We start from the raw sequence: 26,176 nt of genomic DNA on the forward strand, positions 1-26,176 counted from the left end.
GAAAACAAGTACTGACTCTATGGCATCTTGCTACACTGATGGATAGTGACTGTAATGGGGTTGGTGGGGGGGACTTGGTGAAGGGGGGAGCCTAGTAAACATAATGTTCCTCATGTAATTGCAGATTAATGATACCAAAAAAAAAGATATAGCAGAAGTCAGCAGTCTTTATGGGACAGCAAAGTTTCATCTAAGAACTTACTGAAAGCACTACTGGAAACTAAGGTGAGCACAGGAAAGAGAAGACAGAAATTGATTCAAATGAGGGCTCTTAATGGAGAAAGCAGGTAAAGAATCCCCTGGGAGGCTATTTCAAAAACATTCTCCTCCAGGATGTACAATAATATGGGTGTCACACTGATATTCTAGTAACTCCCTGAGGTAATTCTAATCTCATACTACCAAACCACACACCCAGACTTTCACCTCAAAGGAAAACCAGTTTTCCAATTATCTAGAATCAGAAGTTTTAATCAATGGAAAGCTTTCACAGAGGTTGTATATAGAGGACCGGTTTAATGAAACAATCAGCTACACTGTTGTATATTTTTTATTTCCTATTTTTCAAAACTTGGAATAAAAAATAGTGAGAAAGGTTTACCACTGTCTATAGAATTCCTGAAATTTTGAGCCATAATATTCTACTTCCTTAACTTGATTCTGAGTTAAGCCTTGCACTACAACACTCTTAAGTCCTAATGAGTCGGTCAGACCTTAGTGTTTCATATTAATGGTGATCCACTAGCAGTACTACATGCAATACAGACATCTACACAAGAGCAACTCTCCCAAACATGCTTTTACAGCTGATAATACAAGTTTACGGTACCAGGCAAAATGTCACCATTGGTGTCAATACAATAGGTGGCTCCCTAACCTAGGGACAAATTCTTTGGACTAACTTTTAAAGTTTTCCACACCTCTGCCTCAACTTGCCTTTATACCTGTTTTACTAAGTATGTTCTGCACCTTCCAAGCCTTGAGGCCTTAGCTTATTCTAAGAGTTGGCAACAACATCATCTTCTCATCCCAACCCCCTGCAAGCCCTGCTCATGCATGGCCTGTTTCCATAAGGGCTGTGGGCTAAGTTTTTACATTTTTAAAGAGTCATAAAAAAGGAAAGTATGTGACAGAGATCACATGTGTTCCACAGAACCTAGAACATTTACTATTATGTCCTTTATAGGAAAAGTTCACCTACTCTTATTCTCTCAGTAACTGGAAAGATTTCCTTTATCCCACTTCTCCCTGTCTACCAACCCAAAATCTACCCATCCATCAAAATACATGTGACTATCCAGTGAAGCTTTCTTGCTACTGTCAGTGAGACATGCTCTCCCTTTTCAAATTAATCTCCCCTCTCTCTCTTAGCACACTGTAAACCTTTTAGACTCACAAGGAACAGCCTCCAAACCCATAACTGAGACACATGGTCTAACAAGAAGGCTTCTGCATTAACCTAATTATGTTAGTGCTTTCTGTCTTGCCCCTTCCCATCCATCTTCATAGGGCCACCAGAGCACTCTATTTAGAACACAATCTTAACTATGTCAATCCCTCACTGTTTCTATTGCTCCCCATTAGCTACAGAATAAAATCCAAGCATAAAAACCTGGCCCCTGCCTGATTCTCTAGTCTCACCTCCTACCATTCTTCACCTATTACTTTATACTCCAAATATATTAACTACTTTTAGTCCTCCACAAACCTGGTCCAGTCAAATTCCCCATTTCCTACCCCTTCTTTACTTGGGTCACAAGCTTTGCTGTTAGGAGTATAAACATTGATATACCATCTCTATAGAAAAATTTGGTAACATCATTGTATATGCCTTGCCCCAGCAATTGTACCTCTAGGAATTTATCCTACAGATTTATGAAATGACATTTTTTACAAAGTTATGCAGCACTGTTTGTAACAACAAAAGAGTGGTATATAAATGTCCATTGGTAATAGGCTATAGAAAAAAAAAGTACTGTGCACCCATACAATGAAATAAAATACAAAATGAGGAAGTTCTTTATGTATGATAGATATTATACGGATTACAGGAATCTGAAAGGATACAGAAAGAATGGTCATGCTAGCTACCTCCAAGGAAAGGAAGAGGGGCTGGAATACAGAGGTGAGAGAGACTGTTCACTAAATGCTCCACCTTTTTTTTTTAATTTTGGTATCATTAATCTACAATTACATGAAGAACATTATGTTTACTAGGCTTCCCCCTTCACCAAGTTCCCCCCACAAACCCCATTACAGTCACTGTCCATCAGCGTAGTAAGATGCTGTAGAATTACTACTTGTCTTCTCTGTGTTGTACAGCCCTCCCCATGCCCCCCCACTACACATGCTAATCGTAATGCCCCCTTTCTTTTTCCCCACCCTTATCCCTCCCTCTCCACCCATCCTCCCCAGTCCCTTTCCCTTTGGTAACTGTTAGTCCATTCTTGGGTTCTGTGCTTCTGCTGCTGTTTTGTTCCTTCAGTTTTTCTTTATTCTTATACTCCACATATGAGTAAAATCATTTGGTATTTGTCTCTCTCCGCCTGGCTTATTTCACTGAGCATAATACCCTCTAGCTCCATCCATATTGTTGCAAATGGTAGGATTTGTCTTCTTATGGCTGAATAATATTCCATTGTGTATATGTACCACTTCTTTATCCATTTATCCACTGATGGACATTTAGGTTGCTTCCATATCTTGGCTATTGTAAATAGTGCAGCGATAAATATAGGGGTGCATCTGTCTTTTCAAACTGGAGTGCTGCATTCTTAGGGTAAATTCCTAGAAGTGGAATTCCTGGGTCAAATGGTATTTCTATTTTGAGCATTTTGAGGAATCCCCATACTGCTTTCCACAATGGTTGAACTAATTTACATTCCCACCAGCAGTGTAGGAGGGTTCCCCTTTCTCCACAACCTTGCCAACATTTGTTGTTGTTTGTCTTTTGGATGGTGGTGATCCATACTGGGGTGAGGTAATATCTCAATGTGGTTTTAATTTGCATTTCTCTGATGATTAGCGATATGGAGCATCTTTTCATGTGTCTGTTGGCCATCTGAATTTCTTCTTTAGAGAACTGTCTATTCAGCCCCTCTGCCCATTTTTTAATTGGCTTATTTGCTTTTTGTTTGTTGAGGTGCGTGAGCTCTTTATATATTCTGGATGTCAGCCCTTTATTGGATCTGTCATTTGTGAATATATTCTCCCATACTGTAGGACACCTTTTTGTTCTATTGATGGTGTCCTTTGCTGTACAGAAGCTTTTCAGCTCAGTATAATAGTCCCACTTGTTCATTTTTGCTTTTGTTTCCCTTGCCCGGAGAGATATGTTCATGAAGAAGTTGCTCATGTTTATGTCTAAGGGATTTTTGCCTATGTTCTCTTCCTAAGAGTTTTATGGTTTCGTGACTTATATGCAAGTCTTTGATCCATTTCGAATTTACTTTTGTGTATGGGATTAGACAGTGATCCAGTTTCATTCTCTTACATGTAGCTGTCCAGTTTTCTCAGCACCATCTGTTGAAGAAACTGTCATTTCCCCATTGCATGTCCATGGCTCCATTATTGAATATTAATTGACCATATATGTTTGGGTTAATGTTTGGAGTTCTTTGTACCTTTTGAAAGCTGGATTATATAAATACATTGCTGGTCCAAAAATTAATTTAATAAAAAATCTGTTGGAAAGGAAAAACAGGTTTGGCTCAAGACAGGCAATCGTTTTCTCTAAGAAGCCTTTTAAAAACACATGTAACTGTAGATCAACTCTAGTTCAATTTAAAAAAACAAACACATCCGCACATGCATGCACACACACCAGGCCGGATGCCTATCCTTATCTTCATGCTGTTATCACTGCCTACCACTTAGTACCGAAAACTATCAATGTCTCTCTTCCTTACTGGACTACATCTTAACTTTTCCAGGGCCTTAGAACTCTCTTGATATCTCCTGGCATCTGGTACTACGGGCTCAATAAATGTTTGTGAAAGTATATAAAAGTAAAGAGTATGTGAAATCAAGAGATCTTAGAAAATCAATGACATTTAGTCACTATAACAGCAGCTTATTATAGTCCACCTTCTTGTATAACAAGGTGTTTGTCTTTCTGGAAGAATATAAATATCAGACTCCTCATTTAATCATTAGAATAAATGATTTCTTTAACTCAACTGCCAGAGTAAAGAGAATCAAGAGACTGAAACGGCAAGTGAACTGAAATAAAACTCAAAAATAGAACTCAAAAAAGGAGTCATTCGAGGAACAACCTAAGACAGGCACAGTCGCAGGGGGGCCATCAGGTGAGAAATTGGGGATCAACAGAGGTGAGGCTTAGAACCTCACCCCCTGTTTTGAGAGAAATCTTCTGCATCTGTGGATGTTTTGTTGCCCTTGTCTAGCTTGGATTAATACTTAGTCTATAGGCACACACCTGATCATCTACATTTGCCCTCTTACAGCACTAAATTATGTTTTCTACCTTTATCCTGCATCTACCTACCACTTCAGCATTTTATTTAATAATAATAATAATAATAAGGGAGAAATGTGGGATTCACATATAAATCAAGTATAAAAATCAAATGAATAATCATATCTGACTTGATTGTTTATAGTTCATGATGCATGATCAAAACCGGAAGTTTCTGTGATATGACTGCCCTTACACTGTTCACCATTTAAGAACTTATTCACCATGTAAGAACTTGTTCATTACGCTTCAGAAGATTGGAGACTTGAGAATTAGGCTTGGGGTTTATTAATGATTGTGCATTGAGTCCCCTATACAGAATTTTATTGTTGTTAATAACCATTTGATCAATAAATATGAGAGATGCCCTCTCAGAAAAAAAAAAGAAAAAAAAAAGGAGTCATTCACAAGAGTCAGGAAGTGATTTAGAATTTCAAATTACTATTTAATAACTACTGTTTTTACAGAAACTCTCATTTACCACATCATTCTTCAGAGTCCAACAGCCACAAAATTAGACTATCTAGAGACCTACAGAGAGTTCATAGCAAGCCAAGAGTTGATGTCTACCGGCAGGTAGGTGCTCAGTGGCTCAGAGGTATGTATTAGCATCCTATTCCCTCCCTGAGAAATTCCATGCCTCCAATGACTGAATCAGAATCTCTCCTTCATTATTTCCCAATGTAACTCTCCCCAACAGTATCAATTATGAGGGAAAAGATCACTGTCTAAACTTAATAAAAACCCAGTTGTCAAGGCTTTCATTACAATCAACAAAGTGTTAGGACACAGGAGTAAAGGAGGAAAGGATAAGCTGGAAGATCTTTGAAAACAGGGACTGAATCTTACCCACCTTGGCAGTCTCATGAAACTTGACACAGTCCCTGCACTTATCTGACAGCACCTCAGTATGGTTGTTAAATGAACGGCTTCACTGAGAAAGACACTAGGGTAGTTGATTCTTACCTTATTCATGTTGTTTAAAAATTTTTAATATATTCATGTACTACTTGCATAAAACAAAGTATGAGAAAAGGGGACACTGTGTCTCTGCATATACTATAGTGATACTGATAATTTTACTGTTCAGTTCCTATATCAAGTTGCTTTTCCCCTGTATCTATAAACCATTTTTTTCTGCAAAATTGTTACTATAAACAACTATGGAAACCACTAAAAAAAGACTTTTACATAAGCACTCATGTAACAAGTAGTGTTCAAAACATGCTTTTACAATCCTTCAATTGATTCTCACCTTGTCAGATGGTTATCTTGTCAGGTAGACAGAGAAAGTACAGCTCTTCCCATTTCACAGATGAAATAAATTCAAAATCCAAATATGAACTGTCGAAGACTTCACTGCTTGTGAGCTGAAGGTAAAAGGAAGCATGGGATGATACCCATGTCTTCACTTACTGTACTTCTAACTAAAGAGAAACAGAATGTTCCCTCACAGCTCCAGCTCCCCGTAAGTCCACACCCCTGCATACAGGCCGTGCAACAGTGAGCCAATCACCTAACTTCTGAACCAAAGCCCTTATACAAAATAAGATGAGGATATTATTACCTCATTTGGATTACTGCAAAATTCAGGTAATTGTGAAAATTGTTCTGATGGATAAATGATGGTTGCTGTTATTTCTGTTAATGACCAACTAATTCTAAAACAAAACAAAACACCCAACAAGCAAATGGAACTCTCATACGTTACTAGTAGAAATGCAAAATGGCATGATGCAGCCATTTTGGAAAAAACTTTGGTGGTTTCCTTTTTTTTTTTTTTTTAGGAGAGCAAGGTACAGGCTTTTATTTAGAGATACAGTGAAAGGACAGAGCTCCCAGCTCACACCAGGAGGGGACAAGAGAGTCCGTAGTGGTACGTTGTCTAGGGGGTTTTATAGGCAGCTGAGGATTTTTCGAGAACATGAAAAAAACTTAGGGGTGTGAACTTGTTAAGTGGTCTCTGAATATTTAGAATTAACTTAACACAAGCAACTTCCTCTGATGATTTCTCCCTGAGATACCAGCATCTTGGTCTAGGGGCATATGAAACAAGGCCACCTGCTCAGCCCCCCAAGGTGGGCTGAGGTATTGTTTGCTAAAGAGTAAGTTAAGAATTTCTACCGGTCTTAACTTCTTGGGTATTAAAATACAATCTTATCTTTAAGGTGAAATCCTTCCTGCCTTTTACTGTGTTTTTATGCCTAGGCTTAACTTTGGTGGTTTCTTAAAAAGTTAAACATGAAATTACTATAGAACCCAGTAATCCCACTCCTGGGTATTTACCTAAGATAATAAAAACATGTGTCCACAAAACACCTTTACATAAATGTACAGAGCTTTATTCATAATCATAATCATTAAAATGGGACAACCCCAATGTCCATTAACTGAACAGATTAAAAAAAAAAAAAACATGACATCTATACAGTGGAATGCTACTCAGTAATAAAGAAGAACTACAGGTACATATAACATGGATGAATCTGAAGAGAATTACAATAAAGTGAAAGACACCAGACACAAAGGTTACATACTATATGGTTCCATTTATATAAGATTATGGAAAAAACAAAACTAAAGACAAAAAATATATATATTAAGAGACAAAAATCAGTATAGTAATTGCCAGGCATGTAAGGCATTTTTGGGGATGATGGAAATAATCCATGTATATCTTGATTGGTTTGGTGATTACAACTGCATATATTTGTCAAAACTCTTATATGTGGACCCTTAAAAAGAGTAAACTTAACTGTATGTAAATTACATCTCAAAAAACCTAAGAAAAAGAAACTACCCCACATCTGGGAGGAAAAAAAGGAATAATTGTGACAATATTTACAAGAAATAATTGGGACCATATTTACTCTCACTTAGGTTCAGGTTTGCTTAAAAGCAAGACATTTCAGCTACACCACCTAACAATTGCTGGGTTAAACCCTCTCTGTGGAGGTTTTCCCAGAGATGCCATGTTTTCAGAGAAACCATTCTCTATAATCAGTATTGGCGAAGTCTGCAGCTAATATCAAGAGGCACAGTGCTTTGCTTTTCCAAGAAACAAGTATTATTTTGACAGTGTTCATTCCTGTAGTTACCATTACTTGACTTTCATTCATCATCACCTACTTCCTTTCCCCATACTAACACCCCAAAAAGGGCAAACTACAGTTCTCACCTACAAATATTTGAAAAATGAGCACACCAGAATTCCTTCTTTGAGTTGCAAAAGCACATCACTCAGTAGCAAATCATTGCATCTTTTTAACAAGAAAAAAAAAATTGAAATAACTTTTCACTATCTGCCAAAACCAACAAGACAGCGGCTGCAAATTACTAGGTCCATATGAAAATATAAAACTATTTCACCTTGGGTAAGGAAGACACTCCATAGCTAGAGTCAATCAGATACCCTTAAAGATGAGAGAAATCAGATTCCCTTAAAGATGACAGAAATACTAACATTCATTAAAAATTAAGAATTTCAAGTTATTCTGAAATTCTACCAAGAAAAAAAAAAAAAGAAACCATATAAAATGAGTATTTTTTCACCTACTTACTGAACAATAAATATGTTCCCAAGAGTACACATCAACTTCCTCTAGGTTGAATTGCATTTTAAATGACTTATGAGCTAAAAAATTCCAAAGTAACTTTTGAACACAGTGTACTGACCCTCAGATGGAAGACCAAAAAAAAACCTGTCAACAAATAAGTCTACCAACTGAACTCTAGTTGGTAGGTATTTCACAGTAACATGGGTTAGCAATTCTGGAGCTTTTCTGTATATTCTAGGAATGAGAAACAAGTAAATATATTGTGGATTATGTGAATCAGGCTTATTAACCCTTTAGTAAGAGAAGGGATTTACCAAAACAGAAAGGAGAAATGCTAAATGAATTTTTGGTATTGGAAATATTAGAATGAACTCATAGTTTTTATTATATATAGATAAAAACAAATAGGTATATATACATATAGGTATATGTATGTGTATATATACATTTATGTGTATGTATATACATACTTTCCTTGCTCAGTCCCTTAAGAGGATTCAGAGGCAATGATATCATATAGCAATGAGCATACACAGCACCCAGATCCTTATTTCTAAGTAACTTTTTCCACTTACAGGAATTAGGAGAAACATCTTGGAGATACAGCTGATTCCAAGACTCGGGTAGGAAAAGATAAGCCTGGAATATCTTTTTGTGCCAGTGGGTAAGGAAGTGCTTCAAGAATCTTAGAAACTTGTCAAAAGAACAAAAGAGCTAGCTTGAAGGAGTTTCCACTGGACAAATCTAGGATGTCAACACCATAATAATGCCAGCGACAGATCACAACCTACTGAATAAGAATCCATATTAATATTATATGTAAATAAGGGTAAAAAAAATGCTCTGCAGTACAATAGCCAATAAGTGAAGAAGAACTGATAGAGTATCATAGCACAACTATAAGTAATAACTGACTCAAGAAAACTTCATTAACAGATGGTAAAACTAGTAGCTAGTTTGGTGAAAGCAAGATATTTACATGGACTCAGTATCTCCCCATAAGATTCTTACTAATTAAGAAGGAAAAAGGTATTAAATCTATAGTAGAGAAACTTGACAGGCATCGCCTTACACAAGTGACCAAAGTTAGCATTATCAGTCCTGGACACATCAGAGGACACAATTCCTGCAAAAATGCATAATCTGAATCTACTCCTAAGGAAGACAAATTCAAACCGAGGCTCATTCTACAAAATGGCCTATATCATTCAAAAAAGCCAAGGTCATGAAAGATAAGACTGAGGATTCTTAAAAACTGAAGGAAACTGGAGACAGGACAACTAAATACAATACATGATCTTGGTTTGGATCCTAGACTAGAAAGAAATGTTTTCTTCTAAAGAACATTATTGGAACAAATGGTCTCTAAAATGTTTTCCTTTAAAGAACATTATTGGAACAAATGGGCTCTAAAATGTTTTCCTCTAAAAAACATTATTGGAACAAACTTGCATAAGGTGTGTATATTAGATAACATTTTATCAAGGCTGTATTTCCTCATCTTGATAAGTATATTGTGGTTATTTATTGGAAATATATATTATTTAGGGTAAAGAGGTATCACATGTATAATTTACTCCAAAATAGTTCAGGAAAATAATATGCATATATATAGACAGAAAAAGAATATGGAAAATACAGTAAAATGTTGACATCTGGGAAATCAAAGTGAATTGTCTACAGCAATTTTAATACTACTCTTGCAACTTTTTCTTGTTTGAAATTATGTCAAAATACAAAGTTTAAAAAAAAGAAAAAGGAATATTAAGTGTTTTTTATAATGCTGATCACTATCTTTAAATGTTTTTCTAAAACAGCTTATAGTAAATATATCATGTGATATATTTAATAAGAAATGAGTATAGTTTAAACCACTTAGCCAGACCAACGCGCTGAAGGAAAATTAAGGGGGAGCTAACGAAAACAGGAGCTGAGCTGTAAGCAACTCTAAGCAGCTAGAGAATGAATTACAGAGGAACTAAGACCATTGGCACCTCTTCCCCTACTTCTCCCTCACTACTCAGAACTTCCCTCCCTTCATTCACCTCTACCTTTAATCTCAGCCATAAAGAGGACTTGCTTTCTGCCTGACTCCTTCCTGTAAGGTTGGATTGGCTCCACTTCTCTAGAGGGAAACAAAGTGACATTACCACTTTCTCAATATTAAGGGCAAAAATGCTCTGACACATTTTTGGTGGAAAAAAATGTCATAGTATTTTAGCTTTCATTAAGAGGGGAAGAGTATGAGTAGTGGTAAGGTGACAATAAACCAGCTAAAAACTACATAAACAAGATGAAACTGTATGGTTAGTGCAGCTCTAGGAATCTAAGAAAAACTGAATAAATCTATGTTGTTTGAATGTCTGTTCTTACGTGGCTTCAAAAAATTAAAAGCAGGCAGGACCTCTTCATGGTGATGGCTAAGTTAACAAAGGAATAAGGAAAACATTTGTGAGAGGAAAAGGTCAAAATAGTGTGTCAAGGGAGCTGTGCTCTGCCTAGTATTAACATTTCACTTGAGCTGCTGAAGAGGTCAGATTACATATTTGTCACCATCAGCTAATTTAATTGAAAGGTCTAGCCAACTCCAAAGCTATAAATTCAGACAGAAGGGTACCTAGCTCTGGGTTATTCGAATTTTACTTTGATTTCTACATTTAATTATAGCAATACAAAACAGAGGGGTAGAATCAGATCTTAAAGAGCCATATTCCGAAGTAGAAGTTCACTGCATAGTCCATATACTGTATTTGATGATCTGCATTTGACAGCTCCTCACAATTAGTATGGACATTTCTTGGGCTTTTGATGTTCACTGCCATCATCTGCTTCACTGCTAAAATGAATTGGTAAAGGCTGCTGAGAGTTTCTGTTGGCTTTTTCCAAGGCTAATTCAAGATACCTCTGAACAAGACAGTGGTCTTTATATCTTATCCTAATTCCTAGGACATTTTTTAATAAGAAAAGATGTCAGGGAAAGAAGTTGCTGAAGAAAGATGATGAGAAATCAACTATCTTCAGGGAGTTCTGGGATTCTCTGGAACATGTCTGAAAACCTCTAGTCTAGATAGTAAATAGAAACCATATTATAAAGTAAAAAATAGGGGTTGTTGGACTCAGATCTCAATGTATAATGAATAAACTCAAAATGAGGATTAAACTAAGTCTGACTAGTGCATCTGCTACTAATGAACTCTGTGACCTTGGACAGTTTATTTAACTTCTCTGGGCTTTATTTTCTCATCTGTAAAACGGATACTAACTCCCTCCCAAGGTTTTTCTAAGAATTACATGAGATGACAAACGTGAAAAGTACCCAGCAGAAAATCTAGCAGGCTTTTTTTTTTAAGGAATTAAACTGGACTTAAAAATCAGATTCAGATGACCTATGTGCAATGGACTCATTTTATAAGTTTGACTTATGATACCCCCAGCACCTGTAATTTCAGACAGCCTCAAGGCCTTCAAGGGGCCAGAGATGGAAACCAGAGACAGAGGCAAAAAGTTACTTAACCAGCAATAATAAAACCCAGAGACAGGCTCTGTCACATGTACATACAATGTACATACAATTGTGACTTCAATGGGGTATGGGGGGGGCTTGATAGTATGCTCATACTGCACATGGGCCAGTAGATACAGCGCTAAATGAAGCCCCTCTTCTTGATAATCTTACCAAAGCAGAAACAACTAGGGGAGAGATTCTCCCTCATTAGCTTTCAAACTTTCAGGGATTTGAAGTAAATCTTTACAATTGAGTGACTTCGTTCTATAATATGAGGTTCAAAACAATAGTCTAAAACTAACAAATGAGGATAAAACTGGCAGGTGATTTATTCTTACCCTGTAAGAGGTATTAACTTAGTCAATTAACTCAACTTGATTTTAGTGCTGCATTTATTTATTGAACACTGTCATTTAAATGATCCTTCCTGTCTAAATGCATTCATTAAATTCAAATAACTGATCGTGACTTCAATGGGGTGTGGGATGGATGTAGTATGGGTGAATGTAGTAACCACAATGTTTTTCATGTGAAACCTTCATAAGAGGGTATAATAATGAGACCTTAATAAAAAAAAATCACCATGAAAAAAAAATTCAAATAACTAATCATAAAGTCTAGATTTGCATACCCTACACAACAGTCTTAATCCTCAAGAACAAGCTTAAAATCAATCTTTCTGCTTATTTTTAGAATCTACCTGTATGTAGGAAAGCCAACAGGTTCCAAACCAGAATAAATGTATTCAAAAATCAAAGATGAAGACAAAAATCATTACAAGTGTCCAAGATATGATTCAATTTACTAAATCCCAACTCTCAAAATAACCAAAGTCAACACCCTCAAAACTGAATCAAAAGATAACTTTATTCCTAGTAGGAAAACTTATACGTAATTCTATGCAAGGACACTCAGAAATATCAATTCTAAATTAACATGCAGATTGCTGGTGATTAAGTAATTAATTAGGTTTTGTAGCAGTATCAGTATTACTCTTAAAGCCTTCAGCTCACTTCACTCAACACTGCATGAGGTAGAGGTGAGGTGCATAGAACATGAGGTTAACAAAGGTTCTGAACATCCTCCCCCAAAAAGGGAAAAACAACCAGGAAATGTTCCGTATGGTAGTAATGTTTAGAGATCTCTAAGCACGGTTTCCTTTCCCTTATAAATGCTGTATTTTGATAATTTATATGACCTTTCAAATTATAGGAACTTCACAGTGAAGAATATAGGAACAAAGGGTTGAATTTTCTCATTCACTGATGGCCAACACATTTTAAGTAAGAGTTACTTTAATGTTAAGAGCTTAGGCTCTCAGAAAGATCTAGTTTTTAATCTGGGCTTGGTTATTTATTAACTCTATAACACCTGAGTCAATTTCCTAATTTTTAAAATGATATATATACCTACCTAAAAAAATGGAAGTAAGGCAAAAGGTATGTTTGGCATGATATCTGGCCCAAAATAAACATTCAATATTAGTCATTATCACTTGGCAGGAATTATCCCCATTTACAGGCTGAACAAACAAAAACTGAGTTTCAGAGGTTGAGTAACTTCCCAGTAGACTGGGCCTCAAACCCAAGTCTGCCTCCAAATTCTGCTTTTCCATTGTAACAAAGCACCTGCTTCATGTATTATCTCTGTCTTTTAAAGAGGCTACAACTGCAATTTAACTTGTCTTGATTGTATGGGCACAGATTATGTGCTTTTAATCTTATTACATTTTTTTCTTATCCAATAGTTTGGGGTGGAGGAAATGCCTAAATACATCAATGTGGCATAGTAACTAAGGACCACAGGAGAGAATGAGAGACCTGTCCCCTCATTGTTGGTATGCTTATCTGGGGTAAGCATACTCCTCTCCATCTGGTTTCTTGCTTTTAAATCTGCCATGAGCTGGGCTCAAACAAGCCTCTTTATTTGAAGAATATGCAGAATATAAGTGAGCTTGGAGTTAAAGTTTGAGGAGTTATCCTAATATTAACAAGGTATACAAGCTTCAGTCATAGTCATGGTCCCAGCAAAAGATAGCACTCTGGGAAAGGATAATTCAAGGAGGGTCTGATAAGGGGGTTATTGAGAAAGGTGTGGGCAGGGCATAAGATAATCACAAGGGATAGTTAAGTAGTGCCCTGGGACTAGTGAGAGCACCTCCAAGCTCAAGCAACAAAGAAAATTAAAAATTTCCAAACCTAAAGGAACATGTCTTATAGAGAGAACCACCTTTAGAGGAACAGCAATCTTCAATCAAGGGACACAGCCAGCCAGAGGCAACGCCCATGGCAAGGGAGCAGGAAAATTAAATTCTGTAAGGTCAGATGGGGAGGAAGCCTGTTGATGTAATCCATGCAGGTAAGTCAGCCTCCCAAGATAGAGAATAGGGTGGGAAGGGAAAGGATGGAGAGTGGACCCAGAGGAGCAAATGGAAGGTACCTAATTTACCCTCAGAGTAGTCTTTCTGGGACACTTTTACACCTCTTCTTTCATTCTAATGTAAGTGCCAGATAAGGAAAGAGTCACTGAACATGACTATCTCACACCTGTGAATAGTTAATGCACAGGGCCTACCATAAAATAATTATAAGCAAATTTCTGACTAATAATTATGGTCATTTACAATTTCACTTTGTGGATAAAATGAGAGTTCCTGTGACCAGGATTCTCACCTGGCCCTGGTTGACTAGCTCACTGCACACTTGTGGGCAGTACATGGCTGCTGACTCTATATAAAGAGCTCCTCCCAGTGCTCTGGGCACAACACGGTGGCAGGGCTGCAAGGCTGCAGGAGAGCAGAGCAGAGGCTGGAGTGGTGGCAGCGCCAGGGACAGAGGCCCAGAGGACAGCTGTGCAGGACGACTGTAGAGAGAGACCCAGAGGATGGCTGTGTGGGACAGCTGCGCAGCAGAGAGGCCCACAGGATGGCTGTGCAGACAGACGGGCCCAGAGAAGGGCTGTGCAGACAGAGGGGCCCACAGGCAGAGACCAGCTTGCTGCATGCAGACTCGCTCTGAGTGAATGGGATTCTAGTGACTGACCTGCCACCTGGGAATAAAGTTGGGTATAACCGTTTCATCCCAAGAACATTTTACTGTCATTTTCTTTGGTCACATTGAATCCATAGAGAACTTGACAGGGGCTGAAACCTACTGGCAAGACAACTTGTAACTGTTTAGAATTCTTTGAAGGTCCAATGATTTATACACGTTTCTCCACTGTAAAGGACTTACCACCTACCTTGCTGTGCAAAATAAAATCACAACACAGATACTACTGTAACCCTCAAGGAGCTTATATTTAGGAGGTTATATTCTTAGATAACTAAAAAGGCACAATGAGGTAAGTGCCACCAGAGAGGAAAGAGCTGTGGTGCTATGAAAGTTCTAGAATAGGCTTCATTGCCATCCGGCCCCTGCTAGGCACAACTCCAGCCAGAACTCACTACCATTCCATTAACAAGGTATACAAGCTTCAATCAGGTCCCCTGAACAAGGTATACAAGCTTCAATCAGGTCCCCTGTAGGTTCAGATCTGGAGGACTACTCACCAAGCCCTCAACAGCCTCCAAGTTTCCACCCTAAAACCGCAGCCAATACTCCTCCTGGAAAAAGTCCCTTTCCTTCTTAGGCCTAGTTCAAATGTCACCTCCTTACCTGAAGCTTTCCTGGACCCTCAAAGAATAGTTATGACTACTCTGCATCCCCAAAAGCCTCTGCTTTGCTACTTAAAGCACTTTATCCATATGCGTTTGCAGGGTCCTTATTAGACTGTGAGATCCTAAGTCATCTTTGTATCATCAGCCACAAACAGACCCCAAAACAGTGTGTCAAGTACAGTATAAGTACTTGTCATACATTAACATATGCAGTTATCAACACATATCAATCATCACACGAAATGCAAATGAGGTAGGAACTCTCATTTCACTTTACAGATGAGAAGATGAAGTACACAGAAAGGTTATGTGCCCAAAGTCTCAGAGCTAGTAAGGACCAGACCCCAAGACTTCAACCTAGGCACAGCTCCAGACTGAATTTCAACAGACCTCAGAGGGTGAGGGGAAGAAGGTCCAACCAGGATGCATAGTTATTACCTACACACTGAGGTGTAGATAGACAACATTGGAACTTCTACTTATATGTACTTTAGTTCATCCTTTTGTAAAACGTCTGTTTTTGCATGTTATAAAATGTACATAACACAGGCTACAAGTCAACACTATAATGCACTTTAAAACATTCAATTGTATGTCAACTACACTTCAATAAAAAATTTAATGACACTAAAGCAAACATTCATGTAATGTATGTATGTACTCAACCCCATTTACTGATAGAACACTAAAAACATTTGAGGCCACTGCTCTAGACTACTTCCCCCAAGGACTCTGAACTACATTCTCTCTCTGGCCAGCACTTCAGTTAAAAATATTAACCAATCAAGGTAAGCTTCTAGAGGCAAGAGTGGGCTCTTATTCATCTCTGTAAACCCTACAACACAGGGCCTGGTGCTTAGCAGATGGTCAGTGTTGAATCTAACTGTATCATGGGAACCTCACTGACAAAATCCTCTTAATGCAACTTACTATATGCTTCCAGATTAAAATGAAAAGTACACTGAGCACACAGCCTAGGAATGTAATAGAGAATTCTCTTAGGGACTAAAAAATTTTAAATAAATAAATAAAAGTTACATAACAGAACCCAAAATGTACTTTGAAGGTGTACTTTAAACTTAAAACTGCAAAAACAGACCTGGACATAAAAAATTTAAGGTCGGATAAAGGGTCCTTCCATTTTACAGAGGTGGTGAATCTTTTGTCAGACCTGAAGGGTCATCTCTGCCTCTCTTTAGTTTTAAGATTCAAGGGGAATGGATCAAACTATCAAAAGCAGCAACTGCATTCTTGACTGTGAACAGGCATTAGCTGGGTACATCTACTTTGCATTTCTCCAATTCAATTTAATAGGGGTCAAAACAAAGAAGAAAGGGCTGTGTAAAACCTCTTTCCTGTGTTGAAGAGCATAAGCTCTGAGGCTAGATCACACGGTTCCTTATGTTTCCTCAGTTTCATCCTCTGCAAAATGGGCCTACTCAAATACTTAACTCTTACGTTGTCACCAAGATAAAATGTGAAAAAACATGCTCAACACAGACGTCTGTTATCTTCATTTACCATGTCTTTCTCCTCCCCTCAACCAAACTCAAAGCTTGGTCCATCCAGCTTATTGCTGTATTTCCAGGGCTGAGAATGGTATTTTTTACTTAATAGATTATTTAATAAATATTAAATGAATATAAATGCAAAATGCCTGCTGCTCAAAAAATGTTGGCTATTATTGCTATTATAAAGAGAAATGATTAAAATTTTATTGTTGTTATTAAGAGACCCCACCCCTCCTCCAAGGATCTCACAATTCTAGGAGGAACACTAGATAAATGCTGGGATAGAGAAATGGAAGTTAAGAAAACAACTGGATGATAAAGGAGGTCTAACCGAAGATAAAATTAAAATCTTAAATACATAACCAGAGCCCAATTTCAGGCTTTCTTTTCCCAAGCGAGGTTCACCCTGGATGAGGTTTATTAACGATTACAAAAAAGACAGTTTTCATGCTTGTGTACGTTCCAGAATCTGTGCCAAGCATTCTACTGGCCTCACAAAACCCAAGAATCCTGGGGCGGGGGCTGGAGATGCTCTTCACACCCCCATTTTGCAGAAGGGGGAAACGAGGCTCGAAGAGACCCAAGGTCACAGCCTGTCAGTGAGGGAACCGGGATATAAAGCCAGGCAGTCCGACCCCTGAGCCTGCACTCAACAGGCCCGCAAAGGGGCCATCTTCTCCTCCTTCACCGTCCACCCACCACACACCCCTCGAAATTGGGAGTGTGTAGTATTTCCCCAAGAGCCGGACTTAGTGGCCCCAGCACCAGGAGACAAAATAATCTTTGTCCGCTGACAAGTCTGACGGATGCCGGCCCGGCCTGTGCTGCGAGGCTGCGGGACCCAGTTTCGCTCACAGAGTGAGCCCTAAACCGTCCCGGCGCGCAGGAAGCGCTCGGGCGGCCTCTACAGCCCCGAGGGCCCGGCCCGCCGCGTGACCTTGGATCGGCCGCCCGGCTTCGAGCCTCAGTTTCCCCAAGCCCAGCCTGGCGCTGGGGGCCTCTAGGGAGCTAGCGCCGGTGCAGACGCAGGCCCCTCACACGCCCCCCTCAATCACCCGCCTTCCCGCCTCGCTTACGCTGGAAGGCGGCCGCTCCAGGGACGCCCACCATCGCCGAGCGCCACTGCCGAGGGCCTCCCGCCTCCACCCGCGGCCCTGGCCCCTCGCAGGCGCCGCCGCGTGACCTGTAGCCGCCACGTTAGCCAGGCTCAGCGCCGCCGCCAACGAAACCGCTGCCGTTACCACCGCCGCCGCCACCGCCTCCACCTCCAACGCAGCCGTTAGGCCGTGCGCTGCCCCGCCCCCAGATGGCCCCGCCCCGTCTGCCGGGCACGCCCCCGCTGCGCGCTCTCGCCCTGCAGACAAACGCACGCGGAAGCAGGGCTCCCCTAACCTGCCCCGCCCCTTCCGCGTGAACCTACCACCCTATCCAGGCGCATCCGGCTTCTCAGGCCCGCCACTCTTGCGTCACGCGCTCCCTTCAGGCGCCAGGCTTACTCTTCTGGACCCGGGCTAACGGCTGTGGCCAGGCTAGAGGGCCAGGCCTGGGACCGGGGCGGAATCCTAGAGGAGGTGACAAAGCTTTGGGGGAGGAGCTTTGGCGGAGGTGACAAAGCCTCACCTGGATTCTCCAGGTTAAGGCCTGGGCGCCTTTGCGCGTGTCAGCGGATAAGTCACTTAACCTGTTTTGGACTTGCGTATTCCAAATGTCTGAAATGTCATCACCATAACGTTAAGAACTGTTAGCATCATTATTATTGACTTTTTATCATACTCGTGCTATTTTTACATAGTCCATCCAGCTAATCCTCACAAGGAGGATGAGAGTTATTTTCCCTTTTCTATACATGTGGGAAGGGCTTCCCACTGGTTACTGTTAGCAAAAAGAGATGGGATTGAAACATAGGAATTTATGACTTCAGACCTAATACTTTGAGATATTCTGAACTACTGTCTCCCAAAGACTTAAAAACGGATTAAAATTTAAGTGGGAGATTAAAAATTCCAAACACCTTTATGTATGAAGACAAAGAACCATAAACAAAGTTCTTTTAATTTTGTCTTTTACTTGCAGGAGACTGGAATGAAATATTTGTAACATATTCAACAAAGAATCAACACTCAGAATACAAAGAACTCCTATAAACCACTAAGAAAAACAAGATAATTTGAAAGAAAAAATGGACAAAGAATAGACAATACACAGAAATCTGAGTAGCTTAAAAACATCAAGATGTTCAGCTTCTCAGATAACCAGGAAAACACCAATGAGTTGCCATATTTCATGCATTAGATTGGAAATTCCACCTGTGGGCCTCCATCCCAAAGAAACGCTTCATCATGTGCACAAAAAGATGCTTAGGAAGGAAGTTCATGTCAGAATTATTTATATGAACAAAAATCAGAATTGGTTTAAATGCTTTTCATGGACTGAAGTAAATGATGAAGAATAATACGCAACATTTAAAAAGTAAGTACATCTACTTGTGGTAATAAAAAAATATTACTAAGACATACTGCAAGCTGGAAAAGCAAACTGGAATTTCATACAATTGTTCTCTTTACTTCCAAGTTTTGGATAATTGGATAATTTTTTTTAACATATACATACTATGTACACTATAGAAATTGTGCTAAATCTAAGAGCCCACACACCAGAGATATTAATCATTGCTCCATACTTCCCAGCTATATTCTCTTGGACAAGTCATTTCACTCTTTTGAGCCTCAGCAAGTGGCTCATGATAGTACCTAGTTCACAAGATGATTGCATGAGAAGCACAGAGCCTGGTACACTTTTTAAATGTTACTGGTATTATTATATTCACTTTCTTTTTTTTAAATCTCTATACCCACCTGTTACCCCACTACCCTCTATCCTCCCTGGAAGCTGTTAGTACATAGTAAGTGATCAAAAAAATTATTGTTGAGAAATTCTGTTACTGTTCAAATCCTGCTATATACTGCCTTGTCTTCTTCTCTCAGCACTTGGCTATCTAGGGTATAATGACTGTGCAACTTTAGATATTTTTATGGTGCACACATTTAGGAAATGCTTGCTGAATTAAGTCTGTGAGGAAGGAAGGAAGAATGTAGGACCATTAACCACCCAAGACTGCATGCTATGATTTGGTTGCCTGGTCAAAGAGGCTGCATATAGAATGTACTCCCACCATGTTCACAACAGCATGAGTTCATTCATCAAACATTTAGTGAGAAACTAGGTCCTAACTCCATGGTGTACAAAGCAAGTACTGTAAAGAAGTACTATAAAGAAGAGGTGGTAAACATACACAATGGAATATTATTCAGCCATAAAAATAAAATAAATCCTGCCATTTGCAACAACATGGATGGAGCTGGAGGATATTATGCTCAGTGAAATAAGCCAGATGGAGAAAGACAAGTACCAAATGACTTCACTCATTTGTGGAGTATAAAAGCAAAACAAAAAACTGAAGAAACAAAGCAAAACTGAAGGAACAAAACAGCAGCAGACTCCAAAAGGGGACCAGTGGTTAACAAAGGGAAGGGGCTGGGGAGGCTGGGTGGGAAACGAGAAGAGAATTAAAGGCACTGTAATTCACAATCACAATATAGGTAGGTCACAGGTAAGGCAATACAGCACAGAGAAGACAAGTACTGACTCCACAACATCTTAGTACACTGAAAGACAGTGACTTCAATGGGGTGGGGCGGGGGGCAGGTGAGGAATTGATAATATGGGTGAATGTTGGAACCACAATGTTCATGTGAAACCTTCATAAGATTGTATATCAATGATACTTTAATTAAAAAATAAAATAATTAATGTTTACACAAAAACTTGCACATGATTGTTTATAGCATCTTTGTTCACAATTATCAAAATAGAAATAATCTAAATGTCCCTCAATTTATTAATAGATAAACAAACTGTGGTATGTTCATTGTATAAATGAACACTGGTCAGCAATAGCAAGGAACAAATTTCCAATACCTGCTACAACATGGATTAATTTCAAAGAAGTCAGACTCAAAAGGCTACATATTTTATGATTCCATTTATAGTACAGTTTTTTAAAAGGCAAAATAATAAGGGGGGCATGGGGAAGGCAGTAGAGCACAGAGAAGACAAGTAGTGATTCTAAAGCATCTTACTATGCTGATGGACAGTGACTGCATGGGGTATGAGGTGGCGACTTGATAATAGGGGGGAATGTAGTAACCACAATGTTGCTCATGTGAAACCTGAACATAAGATTGTATATCAATGATACCTTAATTTTGAAAAAAAAAATTTTTTTTACGGCAAAATTATAGGAACAGAAAACAGATCTGTGGTTCCCAGACACTTATGGTAGCAGTAAATAGTAACAATAAAAGGTCATGAGGAAAATTCTGGAGATGTAACTATTCTACATCTTGTCATGATGGTTACCTGATTGTATGCGTTTGTCAAAATTCACAGAACTATATATTTTAAAAAGTGAAAGTTATTTTATGTAAACTTCTAAGAAGTGCATCTGAAAGTGAAACATTGAACCATAATGTACACATGTAGCAAAATGCACAAATCTCAAGCACACAGCTCTATGAATAGTTTCAGGCTTAATACTTTAGAACCACCACTGGTTCAATATGAAGCTCATTTTCCACCATCCTAGAGGGCTTTGTAGAGTCCCTTTCCAGTCAATACTTCACACAGAGGTCACCACCACTCTGACTTATATCACTATAGCTATGTGATTTTGTGTTTAACACCTCTATTGAGATATGATTCATATACCATACATTCACCCACTTAAAGAGTACAATACAGTGGTTGTTAGTATAGTCACAGAGTTGTGCAATCACCACCAGAACCTAACTTTGGAACATTTTTATCACCCAAACAATAAACTCCATACTCATTAATAGTCACTCCCTATCTCGCCCTCCCCTGGCTCCTATCATTGCTTTTTTTTAAATCAACCTTGAGGTATACTGTTTATGTACAATGAATCACGCTAAGTTAAAGGGCCCAACGTGATGAATTTTGACAATTATAAACACCTGTGAAATCACCAGCACTGTCAGGATACAGAACATTTCCATCACTCCTGTGAGACTCCTCCTGCTCTTTACAGTCCGTCCTTACACCTGCACCAGGATCCAGAAAACCACCCATCTTCTTTCTGTCACTATGCATTAGTTGGCACATTCTAGAATAACATGTAAATGGACTCATACACATAGACTTCTGTCTGGCTTCTCTCATCCAACATGATGATTTTGAGAATCATCTATGTTGTATCTATCAGTAGTTAACCTTCCTTTTTTATTGTCAGGTATTATTCCATTGTTTGGAGACACCACATTCTACTTTTTTTGAAAATAAAACTCTTGCTGAATACCTGGGCTGACATTGCTTCAAACACACAGATTTCCCAAGTTCTATTGTGTTCCAGATATAGAGATAACAGTCTCTACAGGCTCACCACCTTTCCTATTTCTTTATCATTCTTGCTTAATTCAGGGTGGATGAGTATATGTATTGACAGTGGGGAAAACAGTACCTCTGGGAACAGATCAGAACCATAAGCAACAGTAAATATCCTTTGGTGATAAGACCTGGAAGGTCAGAGACACGAACATTTAGGAGTAAGAGACAGGATCAGGTGCCATATAAACTGAATTTGACTTCAGCTTTGCAATAGCTCCATTTTCCAGCCAAAGGAACTGAGGGTCAGAGAGGTTAAAAGACTTCCCATAAAGTTTTCCTGAGTCAGAGGCTGAGTCTCAAATGACAATCGAATTCTGATATTCTTTACACAACCTTTTAAAGTAACTACAGACTTGATACACCTAAGGAAATTGCTCATTGCTCAGGGAGCTGCCTGTTTTTTTGTCTAAACCAAGCAATTGTTTTTCTTTAACAAGTGACCAGGAGGATAAAGATGGGTGGCAGGGAGAAGTGCACGCTGCCCATCTGCCCTGACCATTCCCCTTCTGCTAATGCATGGTAAACAGGAGGGCTGGCCAGATGACAGTCAGCGAGGGGAAGTAATTTAAAAGTACAGGATCCTTGTTGTGTAAACAAGAGCCTGAAATTGCCCATGACACTTTAGAAAGCCTATCTGTACGCCACAGAAATATTTGGTACAGCTAGGACTTTTTTTAATAAGCAAGGCTCTTTCTCCATAGGAGGCTGAAGAGCACAAGAAGTCCCAGAAGGAGCAATGAATAAGTTGAGTTATGTTATTAAAATTCATTATTGTTGATGATTGTGAGAGGAATGTGAGCTTACTCACGGTAAAGAATTTATGTATTACACAAGATCAGAAAGAAAATGAAAACCACTCTTAATCTTTAACACTGAGAAACAAATTACTCTGACCATTTTACTGTATATCTTAATCATTTTCTATTCACAGGTATATTTACATAATAGAGATCATACTGTTAATGCATTCTGCATCCTGTCTTTTTTCACTGTTATATACATCAGCATCTTTCCATGTCATTAAAAATTATTCGTGGCTATCATTTTAATGGCCAGTCACATAATCTACTTTTGGTAGACTCTAATATGAATAGTTTTTAGGGCTGCTGCTTCTTTTTTATTTTTTCTATTATAAATCATGCCTTATTGAACATCACTGTGCATCAGTCCTACCTATTTTCTGATCCTTACCATAGGTTTTTCAAAATTGAATTATTGTATCAAATAATAGCAATGTTTTCAGTTTTACCAAATCATATTTCCACAGTGGTAGTTGAGCATGCTCATATCACAACACCCTAACCATGAATATTAAAATTATTTTACAACATTGCCAAATTTGTAGATGAAAATACAGCATATTGCTAATGGCCAGTAGTGCTCCCTGATGGGTAAATCAATTCACAAAACTCAGACGTGCCCAAGAGATGTGAATGCCACCCCAAAGCAACGTACCTCCTGCCCTGCAAACAATGATACAGAGGCTTGCCCCACCAACTCCCATGCCCAGTGGTCATCCCATGGGCTTCACTAGTAAAGGTCATGAAATCCACATCTTCTTCCTCATACTTCACTGTCCAGGGTGAGATTGTCATCACCTCTTCATTTTTTGGCCTCTCTTTAGAAATTTTATTATGAAATATGTCATGCCTGCAGAAATGTACACTGCATATAGCAGCCTGCTCCTAGTTGATGTCTAGTTCTCCTTCCGCTAACTGTCCTCTGCAGCCACAGAATCTGACCACAACTCACCTCTGATTTAGTTTCCCTGCCCATTTTCCAGCCTCCTTTAAATCCTAATTGGCTCCTCATTGCCTGACAGAAACTGTTAAATTCATCCCTGTGTAAAGTCTGTGCACACTCTATCCTCACTTACCCTCACCTTCTGCTTACCCTGCCTTCCTCTTCACCACAGAAATACTTCACAAAAGCTACACTGACTATATGCTTCTTATATACCAGATATTTTGTCCAAAGCTCAAAGTGTATCTAACAGTCCTGCTAGGTTGAATGCTGTTGCATTATCCCTTCTTTTTTAACAGGTGAGAAGACTGAGGCTCACAAGGGCTGTATGATTTATCCCTGTACACACAGATGGTAAATGGTTGAGTCCTGAGCCATGTTTTTACACCAGGTCACAATACTTGGTTTTCTCCAGACAACAGTCTGTCCTCCAGGCCTTTGGCCAAACTAGTCACTAGGACTTCTTTAGGCCTAGAGATAAATAGGCCTTAAAGTCTTGCCTGTTGTCATGTTCCCTCACCTCCATTTCCCTGGGTACCCCAATCCCTCCAGACAATAAGGGTTCTGTTGTATTGAACACAGACCCCATAAGTCCCACTGGAGCACAGTTCTAAAACCTCCATGTAGGCTGTGAGTTCTTTAGGGGCAGAGATCTTTTCCTGTTTATGGCTGATCTTTGGGCCCAGGATTGTGTCTCATGAAAAAGTGCCATCTAGTCCACAGATGGTGGACCAGTTCACAGACTGTCTCACTGCCTGCTTAAAATCCTCATGACCTCTCATAACTCTGGTGGTGGGAGTAGAAGTGGTACAATCACTAGGAAAACAGTGTACAAAAGCTAAACGTGTCTATTTTGTGTCCCAACATTTCCACTCCTGGAGAGAAGTGCTTACATGTATGCATGAAAAGACATGTACATAATTGTTTATAGGAGCATTATTTACAAAAGCCCAAATCAGTAAGTTCCCAAGTGTCTGTGATAAACTGTGATATAGTCACACAGTGGAATACAACATAGCAATAAAAATGAATAAACAGCTGAAACTCACACAATATTGAGTGAATTAAGCCAGACACAAGAGTATACCCTATATAATTTATATATAAAATCCTAAGAATAAGTACAAGGTTGTTAGGAGTGAGGAAAATCATGAAGTCAAGAAGTGGTGACCCTTGGGGGAGGGTTAGTGACTGGGCTGGCACTCCAGGAGGGCTTCTGGGGGCTGGTGATATTCTGGTTCTTGATCTGGGTGCTCACTGTCACACTAGTGTGTTCTGCTTGAGAAAATTCACACTTATGATTTTCACTTTTTATGTTTTTTCCTTGATAAAAAGTTACAAACAAACAAACAAAAACACTGCCACGACTCTTCAGTATGCTTAGAATAAAATTCAAACTGCCCACCAGGATATACAAAGTCCTATGTCATGCAGCCCCTGCCTCTCTCAGATCCCCACTCCCTCACATCTTCTTTACCTATCCCACCTGCAGAGTGGTTCAGACCCTCCACCACACCCTTCTTTCTACTGGCTCAGGCTGCAGGGAAAGCACAGCCTGAGTGGGGAGGGCTGGGCTGCAGCTTGGAGATCCTGGAGGGGATGTCATAGCCTAAAGCAAGGGATGGCACATCGAAGCATGCCCTAGAGAGCCCTGATTTGCTTTTTTTCTTTTCTTTAAACAATTGGCTACAGGCCATACTAAAAGAAGAGAAATCCAGAGATTTAGGCGCCTTCTGACAATGTGTAAAATACTTAAATCTATTGAGTGGGGTCCACTGCTAGAACATAGAGTCCCAGATGCATACCTCTGCAACTGAATCCCCTGGGGCTCTCAGAATTCCATCTACAGCTCCCAGGCAGTTCTGAGCCTATGTGGGGGAGTGGTACTAGTACTTAACATACTTTAAGTCTGTTACTAATTTGGAACAAGGCATTGCCTCTGAGCCTCATTTCCCCATCTGCAAAGTCAGAAAATAATAGTACCTGCTTCAGCGGCTATAGGTATTAGATAAAACGAACATATTAGGCCATATTAGGTGCTTAGCATAGTTCCTAGAAAATGGCCTGTGCTTCCTTCCTTCCCTGAGCACCTACTGTGTGCCAGGCACTGCCTTGAGCGCTGGGGATATAGCAGTGAACAAGACAACCAAGATCCCTGTCCACGGAGCTGCCATTCTTGTCAGGGGATGCAAACAGCGGACTGACAGTGAGCAAGTAAATAAGTAAATAAATACATACTATGATAGGTGCTTTGTGGGAAAA

General features: G+C 39.3%; 1 protein-coding gene across 5 annotated transcripts in view; it reads right to left on the reverse strand.

Annotated features, from left to right (window-relative positions):
- CBFA2T2 (CBFA2/RUNX1 partner transcriptional co-repressor 2) overlaps positions 1-18,008 on the reverse strand; it is a 167,611-nt gene extending 149,603 nt beyond the window's left edge. For 2 of the 5 annotated variants that reach the window (XM_073236711.1, XM_073236710.1), the window contains exon 1: positions 17,785-18,008. In XM_073236711.1, the coding sequence (XP_073092812.1) occupies positions 17,785-17,818 (34 nt within the window). In that variant the 5' untranslated portion in view covers positions 17,819-18,008. Of the gene's footprint in view, positions 1-5,732; positions 5,848-17,784 lie in introns of all 5 variants that reach the window. The other 3 variants (XM_073236712.1, XM_037012784.2, XM_037012783.2) reach the window with 3 other exon arrangements.
- Between the last annotated feature and the right edge of the window lie 8,168 nt (positions 18,009-26,176).

The sequence above is a fragment of the Manis javanica genome, chromosome 5, assembly GCF_040802235.1.
Source record: "Manis javanica isolate MJ-LG chromosome 5, MJ_LKY, whole genome shotgun sequence".
Lineage (NCBI taxonomy): Eukaryota > Metazoa > Chordata > Mammalia > Pholidota > Manidae > Manis > Manis javanica.